Raw genomic sequence first — 13,319 nt, 5'->3', positions numbered from 1 at the left:
ACATACCCATCCAAATGCTATCACCTTTTCAGTTGACTTCTTGAATGATTCCTTCCTTTTGCTTATCACATCTACATCCGCACAAGCAATGCACACACATGCATATGAACGCACGCACCACTCTTTTGCCCCAGGAGCATCATTTAGCTGGCGCCTCTTTGGTTGATGACTTTCTGGATCTGGAGGGGGATAGTACTCCATGTGGAGGGACAGCATAAACAGACACCCAGGGCTGGAAGTTTACAGGGTTATAAACTCAATAATGTGAAGAATAGCTCATGGTGTTCAAATAGAACGTGGCCCGAGGAGTCATGGGTGTAACGTGGATTTATCCTTCTAGGCTTTGAAAATGGCTCATGCGGGCATTTCGCTGTCAGAGCAGGAGGCATCTGTGGCCTCCCCTTTCACCTCGAAAATAGCCAACATCGCGTGTGTGCCTCATCTCATCAGGTAAGCCACTAGTTCCCTTCCACCCTCATGACCGACGGGCTCATTGTCTGGCTCTGTACAGAATTCAACCACAATTTAAAGTGATAAGTGTCACACAGAGGTATGGGTACAGTGCTATCCAAGCACCAGTTAAGGGGCCATTTGTGCTGCTTGGGAATGCTGGTAAAAACCACAAAAAGTGACCTTTGCCGAGGCTGAAAGGATGAAAGGCTATATTGTATGGACAGTTGAAAGGTAGAGTTGATATTTAAAAACTGATTGCGGGGCGCCTGGGTGGCGCAGTCGGTTAAGCGTCCGACTTCGGCCAGGTCACGATCTTGCGGTCCGTGAGTTCGAGCCCCGCGTCGGGCTCTGGGCTGACGGCTCAGAGCCTGGAGCCTGTTTCCGATTCTGTGTCTCCCTCTCTCTCTGCCCCTCCCCCGTTCATGCTCTGTCTCTCTCTGTTCCAAATAAATAAATAAACGTTGAAAAAAAAAATTAAAAAAAAAAAAAACAAAAAAAAAAAACTGATTGCATTTCTTACTTCTCTCCCTTATCTTGTATGTTGGGTGCTTACTGGAACCTTCCTCCTGGGGATCGGGAAGGGTGAGGCAGCATAAAGAAAACACTCCATCACATAGCCTCCCCAGATAATGTTATCTCTCCAAGTTACCAATCAGCAAATATCCAAAATGATCGCAAGACATACAATTGAGGGAAGGGGAAGGAATTAAAGACCATTTATTTTGTCAAGATAGCTCCCTCACCTCCATTCTGCTCTCATTACTGATTTTCGTGTCTACTCATACTTCAAATGTAGTTAAGAATAAAACGTTAGGTTTTATATTTTGTTCACAAATCGTACTCTTCTGTTGCTCCCTGTAACACTGTGGGGTAACTTTAGGCCATCTTCACAGCCAGTGGTTTGAAAGACATCCCTGAAACTTGAAGTTTATTCCAAAGGGATGAACATGAAGTTCTCCAGCATGTCCCCTGGTGCATCTGTGCATCTGAATGGGCACCTACTAGCAGGAGTTACTCACCTAAAGGTGCTAGGCTTGAAATTCTATGCCCATGTCTGGTTGCATAGCAAATAGACAGCTTGACACATCTCTCTGATCTCGGGGTGCCTGCCCCTGTGTCCTTCCACACCCTCAAACATCAGCAGCTCTCCTGCCTCCAGAGCAGGAGACTCCTCTTCCTAACTCCCATGTTCTCTGCTTCTGAGAACTATCTGGTCCTTAGAGCCCCCAGAACTTCAGAGCAATCTGAACTCTCTTTCTTCATCCATAGCCAAGCAGGCACTATGTTTTACTGGATTGTCTAGGGAGACTGTCTCCAAGTCCTCTCTTTACTCTCTACTGCCTTAAATTTGGTTCCTAGCCAGTGACTACGAAATGAGAGTGCCCAGGACCCTGTCCCTACGTCAATACAACTCATGGAGCTTTTTAAAATATTGTGCTTGGAAATATGGTGGATAAAGGATGAGACAGATTTTGTCCTGGAAGACTCATATTCCAGTAAAGGTACAGAGAGATAGAAATATAATCACAAAACGGAGAATCATCTGCCTGATCAGTGAGAAGTGCTCAACAAATTAGTTTAAAAAAAATTAATGCTCAAACAATATGGTAATTGTTCCAGTAGTTCCGATTGGTAACTCAAGCCAGGAGGGAAAGTTTCAGGAGGGGAACTGGGACTTGAAGGATGGATAGGAAGTATGTAAACGGGAAGGAGGTGGGAGAACATTCCAAGTGGGAGAAGTGGAGAGCCACATTTAGAAATGGGATTTTAACTGGAGAGTGTAGAGCCCAATAGCCCAGGCTTCTCAGCCTCCTTAAGCCTCCTGTTGGGAGGCTTCTCAGGTGGGAGTTATGGAGGGTAAGCTGGAGCAACAGGTGTGGAGGGAGTTTAAACTCTTGGATGGTTTCACAAGTGCCTATTTGATCCATCTGAGAGGCAGTGCAATTTGAACTTCAGATGCTGTCTCACACACATGGCCCAATTCATTTGTGAATGGAATGCAGTGTTTTAAGATACACATCATGGTGTAAAATTTCTCTAGTGGCAGATGGTTTAGTAAGACTCAAGGTAGAAGCTCTTTGCTTTTTTATTTCCTAGATTCATAAAAATTAGATACGGTTCAGCTCTGTTAGGCCCATTTTACCCTTGCTATCCTTGATGTATGCTTATTTCTGAGAAAACATCTTCCAGAGGGGTAGCGAGGTACAGTTTTAAATGCATAGGTCCACAGGTTTTCATTTGTATCTTTTGAAACATGACTGACTTGCTGATAGAGTGGAAGCCTTTTAGGATAAGGACTGCACCTTATTCATTTCTGTATTATTGTGCCCAGCACTAAGCTGGACACAACAGAGCACTGGAGGAATGTTTGTAGGCTGCATAAATAAATGAATTGGCTTCTTAAAATTCATAATTATAGGAGTAATTTTGGAGACCCATACTTTATTTAGAATGGCTTCTTGAGCCCTTCACAAAAGGAGAAAAAGGATGAAACCACAAAGTTTATGTCAGAAAACGGTCTAGGCTTCACATGCCTGACCCACTCTCAGCTTGTCTGCTGCTGCACCCTCTGTGCTGAAAACAAATGTTAGTGCCTCACAGCCTGGTGGAGGACATCTGCCCAACGCATCCTGGCCCATCCCTCCCAAACATTCTCATCCTGCCTGAGCCCAGGTGGTTATTAGTTTGTCTTTTAAGGTTTTCCTTCTCGAGTCCTCATTTCATTGACAAAGGCTTCAAGTAGCACTAATGCCCATGTCAATGTGGGGTGGTGGTGGTGGTGGTGGTGATATGGGTTGCCCCCCCATGTGAATTCGCTTCTGCTTTGATGAGAGCAGGCTGCAGGAGGGGTTGTTTGCCAAGTTCACCATCCCTCCATCACGTGTTCCTGCCTTGTGTTGTTGTCTTCTTTGGCCTGTCATAACCCACCACCACACCAAGCCTCAGTTAAGGGAATAGCAGCCAAACAGGATTTTTCAAGGTGGGGTGGATATTTACTTTTTAACCTGCGGTTTTTACTGTTGTCTTTATGTCTTTTGAAGGGCACACCAGCTCAGATTATTACCATGGGTTCTCTCTGGAGTATGGAAACCAACAAAAGCCAATTCATCTCACATATTGGAGTCACACCCATACTTCCTAACATGCAAAAGCACCTGTCCTTTAGCTTAATGTCTCCATGGGACTCCAAAACATACAGACTTCAGTTCTCAGAAGCCTGTTGTTAGGATGTAAAGAGTCACAGCTGAGTCAATGCTTGACATTTTGTATCTCATCATAATGTCATGTGTTTGTAATATATGTGTTAATCTTTTGAATTCACTGAAAATAAAGACTGTGCCTGATTCATTTATATCCTCCATGACTCTTAGCACAATGCTGGTACCTTATAAGCCCTAAATAAAAGTGAGTCAATGAGTGAGGTCATGATAGAAGCTGAAAATGAATGAACAGATGAGTGTTTCAACAAATAATTGAGACGATGACTCATTGATTAAGTGAATGTATATCAACAAGCTATTAAATTTGAACTCCCTTTGAAATATAAAAGACTGGGAGATGTATATTATGCATAACCAGTTATTTTTATCTTTTCTTAAACAGAGAAGGCCGAGCTGCTCTGGTTTCATCCTTTGGGGTATTTAAATACTTGACCATGTATGGCATAATCCAACTTATTGGTGCATCACTGCTCTATTGGGTATGAACCAAAATAATTTCTTCCCAGTTTTAATTGCATTTACATACTTGGTTTGTACTTGGGGGTGTGGGTCCTACACAGGATTTAATGTTTTATAAATAAATGATATTTCTCAAAACAGATGTCTGCAAACTTGGGAACTTGGCATAACTGCACACACAGCATGGAGCTAGAAATAAGTAGCTAGAGATCATTTTTCTAGCAGTGCTGTTTTCTTCTAGATAACCTAAGATACTTGACCTCTTCAAGCATTTAGTTCTCCACTTGGAGTATGAAGAGAACTTCAGAACAGCGCAAATACAACTCAACAAGAAGTCAGTCTCCAACTATGGGCAAAAGACTAAGAAGAGATAAAAAGAAAGAGGAGTTCTGGAATTTGACCTTAAAGGGCTCAAAAACTAGAAAAACTCACATATTGGAGCTTTACTTCTGAAGTCGCGCAGAAGTTAGACACATAGACATGTCATTAGTAAAGGATTAGCATTTAAAAATTAAAAAAAAAAGACTTGCAATTAAATGATAAAAATAATCACTTACAAATAATCACTTACAAATTAAATAGCTATATGGAAGAGATATGTATAAGTTGAAAATCTTCATTATTTCAGTCATAACTTGCTCTACAGTAAAATGATCCAACAGACTCAGGGAGTGCTTCAGAGAGCATTTATTACTATACTGCTTTCCTGGGATATTTGAGACATGAATGAGGACCACAGGTCTCTAGCATCTGGTGGGTTATCATGCACAAGAATCACACACAGAGGGCTAAGGGGCAGCCAGGTGGGTAGAAACAGAAACTGGACTGGGAGTCAGAAAACCTAGATTCAAATTCTGCCTTTATCACTAAGAACATACTAGATCTTGCCCTTGGCCAAGCCTTTATATGCCTCTGGGAGGTCAGGCTGGCAGATCCCCATAGTTCTATGAAAACGGCTTCTGGAACAAATACTGAAGCTGCCTGTGAAAATTCCTCCCTGTTTCATGTCACCCTGCCTATATGTAACTGCACCATTCTGAGGGGGAAAGAAGAGGAAGGATGTGAGAAAGAAATGTAAAGAGGACAGAGAATTAGAGGATGAGAACCATTGGGAACCCATTTAAGGAGGATGAAGAATCATTTGTATCTTCTTAAAAATCTGAAAAAGTTCTCAGTTCAATGTCTTCACACACAGAATTGGAATGATAGTCTAGCCTGAAGCCATTCATTCTGATGGTTTAGACCCAGAAAAGAGTGTCCCCCAGAGACCTTAAATTAGAAACTTCAGGGCCTTGGGTTCACACTCTAAAAATCCAGAAATATTTCTCATTTGCATAAATCTGGTCTATAATGGCTCAGACCACGTTATAAGTTAGTGCTCAGTCAGCAGCTATGAAGCACATAAACAGACCTGGCTGCAAAAGGTATTGCAAGGCAAATTTCTGGAGGTTATATGCTGACTTTTATATATGACTCCATAAATGTAAACTTCAAATAACTTCTATGTCTACACAGACCTTAGAAAGTCAAGCATACCAGACTGAAGTCTGTAATGGGCTTCCTTGGGAATAGTGGCAGTTGTTCAGTTTGTAAAAGTGAATGGACCCCAAGAGAACTATTTGTGAACTCAATCCATGGATAGGATGGATAGGAACACCTGTTGAATGATTTGAGGCTTGGATTTCAAATGTTTAAGCTTGAAGTTCCCAGCGGGTATCTTATGTCGAGAATTCAAATGTCCAGGCTGAGACTACAGCTGTCAGAATACTGTGGCCAAAGCTCGGGTTGTTTCCCAATGGACTGACTCTTGTTGCTAACATGGAATTAAGTTAAACACTGGGAAAATAGTGATCTGGCTTCATTATCTACCATGAGATGCTAAAGATCATAGGTAAGTTACTTTCTTTTTAAGGAGGAGAGAAAAATAACAGTTGCTTCCTGGTTACGTTCAGAAAGAGAGTTGGCAATAATAAAAATGCTACAATGGCAGAAGCAACATTTATATTTACTTTTATTTCCTTTCCAGCAGCTACAGCTCTTTGGGAATTACCAGTATCTCATGCAAGACGTAGCCATTACCTTGATGGTCTGTTTAACAAGTAAGTACTTCAGCAAAATAAACAGCATTATTTGTATTTATTTACCCATGACATTCTAGAAATGCTCATACAAATAAAAGCTTTTGAGAAAGATACACCTTTACTATTGAAACCACTGTACTTGTGAATTTTTTGAAAGAGGTGTTGGCAGTAAGTGGAGGCTTGAAGTCCTGAGATTTGGCACTAAAACATCCTGATAGGAAATAAGTCTTAGCTTCATAAAATGGTCAATGTATTCTGAGTTCCTTGTAGGTTTGTGTCTTGTACATAGAAAATTGTACAAGAAACCTAGAAAGGGAAATGTTTAAAACCCAAAGGTCACTTTCCATTATTCAGCTATGTTTCACATTGACATGAAACCAGATTTTTGCTAGGTCTTTGACATGTTGAGAACAAATGCGAGCATTTAACTCTAGAAATTCTCTCAAAAGCAAGGTGTGACTCACAGCAGCTACTGCTCATTTCCTTCCTTTGCGATGACACTGCGATAAAGTATTTCTTATCCAAGAACTCAGGGCTTCATACTAACTCTTAATAAGGGAGTAAGGAGAGTGCCTCAACAGAGAGCAAAGAAAAAGAATGACATAGTCATCTCTTTTTCCTTGTTCAACAATGGGACTGTTATGAAAACAGATAAAAAAAATCAGACAATGCAGGATATCAATAACCTTGAGAATTTCATGTAGCATCTTAAAACATGAAACAGATACATCAACCCTGTGGTAAAATTTACCAGTGTCAGAAACATAAGTGACATCAATTTCGATTCTTAGGGTGGAAATGTGTATTTGTAGTCCATTAGCCTATTTTTCTGTGCATTATTAATAGTCACATGACTGGAACATTTTGAGTCAATGATATTGACTTTACAATGTTGGCTATTTTTAAGTACTTTGTATGATTTACTTGTGAACATGGTCGATGATGCTAAAAGAAGAGGAAAAGAAGAAGAAGAAGAAGAAGAAGAAGAAGAAGAAGAAAAACCACCAGGAACTTCCAGGAGCTAAGCTAGCAGCAGTAGCACAAAGGTGAAGGCTATGGCTATTCTCCACCACTCCCTATCCCTGGAACTTTGGCAAATTATTTATGAAATAATTTTCTGACATGAAATGTTCTCATATGGTTGTGAGGATCAGACAAAACAATGCATGTGAAGGGTACAACACAGTGTGTCACACACTGTAAGCACTCACAGCAAGATGAATGATACCACCCTGCACCTAATCTCTTTTTCTTCTTTTGAAATAACTGGCTAACTCAGTGAGCCCTTGAACAGAGTTAGAATGCGTACAGCTAGGCTGATTGATTCAAAATCCAAAAACGTGGGTAGTAGTGTTTGTGTTTTTCTCCTCTGCCTTCAAACGCTATTGTTTTTCCATCACTGCAAGCCCAATCATCCCACGGGCACATCACTTCCTGGTCAATATCAGGTATTAAAATGATTTCATCTTCAGACATCAAAAGTCTAGGTATCGTAAATGAACATTTCGTGTTTGCATCCAGGTCAAACTTTTTCTTCCTCTAGATCAAACCTGACCTTGAAGCAAGCAGTGGGAAAGAAGGCCATACTCTCTACTTTCCTTGGGCCCCTTGCTCAGGGAACCTTGGAACAACAAAAGCAAGTGGCCCTTTATACACTTGGGGGTATTGTAGTTTTGTCCTGTCAAGTACCCTCTAATGTGGCAGGCATCTAAACTTCAGGCAATTGGTATGGGATCACTGGTGAGTTTGGGGGTTTTTCAGATTCCTGTGAATTGCTCTGGACTAGACTCCTTCCTGACATGGGTGGTATTCTCTCCCTCTGACTCCCCAGGATTCCTTTCAACAATTGCCTGCTGGTGGTAAACACCATGAAGACTTTTTCTACTGCTTGGCTCCCTAGCCCCCGCAGACTGCCCCCACTGGGAGGATTCCTTCCAACACAGCCCCAGCCTGGCTAATTTCCATAGCTTCCACTTCACCTAATGGATAGATATATAGCTTTTTCTTGCTGCTGCCCCCCGCCCTTCTCCTCTGATACTGCAACCGAAGGTGGCAAGCCAATCTTCCCCCTCAAGACACTTCAGGTCTCTCCTCGAGTAGTTATGACCTCCCCTAATTTTGGATTGGAGTGATGCTAGGAAGATAACCATAATTCTTGCAGCTCTTAACCATTTCCTTTAAAGCATGGTTTTCTCTTATGTATTTGGCACATAGGTAATTGCTTGGGGGTAGGGGCATGGCTACACTTGAAGGACCAGTATGGATACCTCTGAGTGAGTACAACAGAGATATGGCATGACCTCTCTTTACATTCAGTTGGGATTTATCATTATCAAATATGAGATTCAGTAAAATTCCTCAGACAGAGGAAAAGCCCCATTCAACATCCTCTTAGATGTGTTCATCTCCTACTACATGTTAGGTACATAGGTGTCTGGGGAATGAAAAGACTGATCACTGAAGTATAGAGTTAGTTGGGGAGGGGGCTTCACACAAATGTATGAAGGAAATGAAAGTCAAAAGTAGTGAGTGCCAGAACACAGCAGGTGCTTTGGGAGTTCAGAGAAACGAGAGGTTATTTCTGATAATCTGGGGTTAAGGCAGAGATGGCAATGGAGAAAAGAGAGAAATACTAAGGATGGCTTCATGGAAGAAGTAACATTTGCACCAAAATAGAAAGGATGGACAGATTTCAAAAATCTTTTCCCAAAAGAAGAGCTTTTCAAGTAGAATGAGGCAGCATGAGCAAGAGAGAGCTGGGGCATGAGTTTTTCAATTTGACCACACTGTAGCATATGTGAAAAGGAACAGCAGGAGATACAATTTGAAAAGATGAGTTGGGTCAGATCATAGAACTTGACTACCAGGTTGAGAACTGTGGACATTCATCTGCAGATGTTAGTAGTCATTGACAATTGGATGATTAATATAAAATCACTCTCACCAAGGCTCTTTTCTTCCAGGTTCCCAGGTTAGGGTGTTTAACCTCAAGCCTGAATTAGTATGGCACAAAGACAATACCATTGCATATTTAATTTTTTATGCACCTGCTTATCTATATATACCCTGCCTTATTCTTACAAGATTTTAAGGTAACACAAAGGTAGCTAATAAGACAAGCTATAGTAAAGGGGAAACCAAGCAGAATAGTAAAATGAAGTCAGAGAAGTCAATTAAGAAAATGTATGTCTTAAAGCTCAATTTGACCCTAGTAGGTATAGGAGCTATTTTGAAAGGAATTTGTTCTAGCTGCATCTCTATCCTCTTCAACAAAACCCACTCAAATTAGATCAAGAAAATAGAGATAGGAGGATGTTTATGAATATAATTCTCAAAAAAAAATCTGAGAATAGAAACTCAGAAGCACCCAGTCCAGGGAAGGACTAGAACACCAAAGAGTGAAAAACAGAGGCCACTTTTTTTATTTCCAAGAAACCATCTTGTCTCTTTCTTCTCCTTTCCACTCTGTTTTCATCTGACTTAAACTCATTCGCCTTGCAAATGACCCTAAATGGTGTCTCTATTATTGAATCTCCATAACCTTTCTGTTTGTCTTTGCACAGCTAATTAGCTCAGCCTCTCGGTGTCTCATTTGCAAATATTTTGGAGAGAAAATTCATTGACCTAACTTGAGTAAGATGTCTACCTTAAGCCAGTCATTTCTGTGAATGAAAATGAGGTCATGTAATTTGGCTCCATTTAGGCCAACCATTTCAGCATGTGGAAGGAGGTACTGTCCAGAGAAAAAGGCTGTAGGAGGGACTCCATCCATTATGTAAATGCATCTCTTACATAAATTCCAACATTGCTTCAAAGAATCCTAAATTTTTTTTTTTTTTTTGGTTCTTGGTCCCTTTGGAGAATATCATGGAAGACAGAGATCTTTTCACCTTAAAAGCCTCATGAGGCACATTCAAAATCTTGCATGTGGTTCAGGTGGGTTCAGGAGGCTCTGGAAATTTGAGTTACATGACTTGAAAAGTCCATAATATAAAGCAAGCCACCTGTTTAGGAGAATCACACCCACATTATATCCAAATAATGCTGAAAAATTATGAGTATCCTTTGAAAATAAAAATTTGAAACTGCTAGGTTCTCCCACATAGCAGGCCCTATACTAATTTCACTAAGGGACAGGAAATGGTATGAGACTAGATTTCCTCCCTCAACAAGCTCACAGTCTGCTGAGTGCATGTGTCAATGACTAGATTTAATGTGAGACATCCTCACTACGGGGCAGCAAAATGAGTAATGTGCTGTGGACTGTCAGAGGAGAGACTGATTAATTCTGAATAAAATATAACACTTCACAAGCTTACATTTCTCTCCATGCAACATGATTGCATATATCATCATCATTTTGAAGAAACCTGGGCAATTCAGAAAAGTTTTTTATCCTTTTTGATTCATGAAATCCACACTACTGTATGTAATATGCTATAGAGCAGAGAATGGGGGGCTTTACAGACTTAAGTTTATTTTACCACCCTGTTGCTCACAAACTATGGGTCTTTATATAAGGGGGCCCTACTTCTCTGAAGCTCAGTTTCTTCACCTGTAAAATAGAGATGAGATACCTATTTTGCATTGATTTTTAAAGAAATAACGTTTAGAGGCGCCTGGGTGGCTCAGTCAGTTGAGCGTCCGACTCTCAATTTCAGTTCAGATCATGATGTCACAGTTTGTGGGTTCGAGCCCAGCATCGGGCTCCTCGCTGACAGTGCAGAGCCTGCTTGGGATTCTCAGTCTCCCTCTCTCTCTGCCTGTGCCCGCATTGGCTCTCTGTCCCCCTCTCTCAAATTAAATAAACATTAAGAAAAATTAAAAAAAAAAAAGAAATGATGTGTATAAGACACTTAGCATAGCCTCTGGAACATAGTAGGGGCCCTTAAACACTAGTCGTTAATTTAATAGTCAGATATACACCTTCTCTATCAGAAAGTATTAGGATTTCTAATATGGGAAAAGTTAAAATATTCTTTATGTTAGGACTCTATCAATCAGCTATTACCACATTACTACTGTATAACAAACTTCTCCCCAAAACCCGGTGGCTTACAATACCATTGCTCTGTAGATAGACTGTCAGTCATCTGGTCTAGGTCAGCTGAATCTGATCTGTTTTAGGAGGTAGATCAGTTGGTCTTGCCCCAGGTTAGGGGTTTCATTCAAGTCAGCTCCACAGTTTTAATTCTGGAGCCAGGCTGGCCTAACAGACCTGAGCATGATCATAGAGAGTGAGCATTGCCAAGCAAGCAGGCCTCAAACCTCTGCTAACATCTCTTTGGTCAGAGAAAATCACAAAGCAAAACCAAAATTAAAGGGTGGTAAAGTGCACTCTACCACAATGAGGCCAATAATTCAATCTAGCACAGTCTCTGTGTAAAAGAAAAGTCAGAAGCTCAGTGAGCATCTGAGAAAGAGAGTACAGGAGAGCAGAATACACAGAGATGCAATTAGACTTCTCTCCATTATCCACAGCCTAGTCATTTGGTGTTCATCTTCTTCCTTGAGTGCAGGAACGTGGGAAGAACTAGAAACACTGTAGCCTCTCTGCCTTCTGTGGCCCCAGGGCACAGTCTCCTTGCATTGACCACAGTCCACATGGTGCCTCTTCCTTGCGTGCCATGCAATGACTTCTCACACAAACCATCCAGAGTGAGCCCAGACTTTACAACTGAAGGGCACAGCCTCCAGAAGACTGCCCTTACTTTAGACCTCAGCCATAAGTTTGTGGGTCCCCATGACACCCACGAGTCTGATTAGCTGGCTGCAAAATTGGGGGGTTCTTCTTCTCCCCATAGGTTCAGTGATTCATATCAACCACTCAAAGAATTCAGGGAAGTGCTATACATATGATTCCAGTTTTATTATAGCAAAGGGATACAAATCAGAACCAGCCAAAGGGAGAGTGAGGTCTGGTGGGAGGATCCCCACACATCCATTGTCCTCTTTCTGGGGTGTCAGTTTGCCTTATCCTCCTGGCATATCAATGTGTGACAATATGCAGAGGATTGCCATACAAGGAAATCCACCTGAACTTTGGTGTCTAGAGTTTTTATTGGGGTTTCGTTATTTAGACATGATTGGTGGAATCATTTGCCATGAAGTTGATCTCAATCTTTTTATTTTTCAAATTTCTTTTTTTTCGAGTTTTATTTTTGAGAGAGAAAGAGAGAGGGCAAGCAGGGGAAGGACAGAGAGAGAGGGAGAGAGAATCCCAAGCAGGCTCTGCACTGCCAGCACGGAGCCTGATGTGGGGCTTGAACTCATGAACCATGAGATCAAGACCCGAGCTAAAGTCAAGAGTCGGATGCTTAAACCAGCTGAGCCATCCAGGTGCCCCAAGTTGATCTCAACCTTTGGTGTCATGGCATCTATATGCTGGATTATCATTTTATCACCAACTCTCTTTATGCCTGCCATCTGTCATCTTATTTGCATAAACCATCATTGCTATCATGAATAAAGACACTCCTATCAACTTAGGAAATCCCAACAACTTAGAGGATACATCCCAGGAACTGGGAATAAAAGCCAACCGAATTCTTTATTACAACCCATCTTTGTCTTCCATTAGACTTCAAGTTCTTTGGGGCAGATGAGATGACCTCCTCATCTGTGCATATTTCACAGCTTGCAGCCTAGCACTGTCCCAGGGAAATATTGATTAAATTGGTGAAGGTAAAGCCTTAGGTGCACCTGGGTGGCTCATTCAGTTAAACCTCTGACTCTTGGTTTCAGCTCAGGTCGTGGTCTCGCGGTTTGTGAGTTCAAGACCTGCATCAGTCTTCATGCTGACAGTGCAGAACTTGCTTCGGATTCTCTCTCCCCCTCTCTCTCTGCCCCTTGTCTGCTCACTCTGTCTCCAAATGAATAAATAAATAAATAAATAAATAAACTTAAGCAAAAAAAAAGGTAAATCCTTAGATAGTCATAGAGCTTTAGAGTAAAAGAGTTGGAAGAGACTTTGGAGACCATTTAGATATTCCAACACATTCATTTTATACATGAGAAAAATGAAGTACCAGAGGGTTCAGGTTATTACCCAAGAACCCACTGAGCAAACTGAAGACCTACTTTAGAGTTTTATCATCCCAGACTG

The 13,319-nt window shown here is 41.3% G+C and overlaps 2 protein-coding genes across 2 annotated transcripts in view; one reads left to right on the top strand and one right to left on the bottom strand.

Annotated features, from left to right (window-relative positions):
• The window catches only part of LOC125175770 (phospholipase A and acyltransferase 1), a 76,261-nt gene that overhangs the window by 21,816 nt on the left and 41,126 nt on the right, over positions 1–13,319 (bottom strand). The window lies entirely within an intron of this gene.
• Positions 1–13,319, top strand: part of LOC125175769 (probable cation-transporting ATPase 13A5) — a 119,365-nt gene that overhangs the window by 91,247 nt on the left and 14,799 nt on the right. Inside the window, 3 exon segments of the mRNA XM_047876599.1 lie at positions 341–450; positions 4,057–4,153; positions 6,160–6,232. Coding sequence (XP_047732555.1) covers positions 341–450; positions 4,057–4,153; positions 6,160–6,232 — 280 coding nt within the window.

Source organism: Prionailurus viverrinus, chromosome C2 (genome assembly GCF_022837055.1).
Source record: "Prionailurus viverrinus isolate Anna chromosome C2, UM_Priviv_1.0, whole genome shotgun sequence".
Taxonomy (NCBI): Eukaryota; Metazoa; Chordata; class Mammalia; order Carnivora; family Felidae; genus Prionailurus; species Prionailurus viverrinus.
The sequence above is the reverse complement of the archived record's forward strand: the minus strand, read 5'-3'. Positions and strand labels throughout refer to the sequence as shown.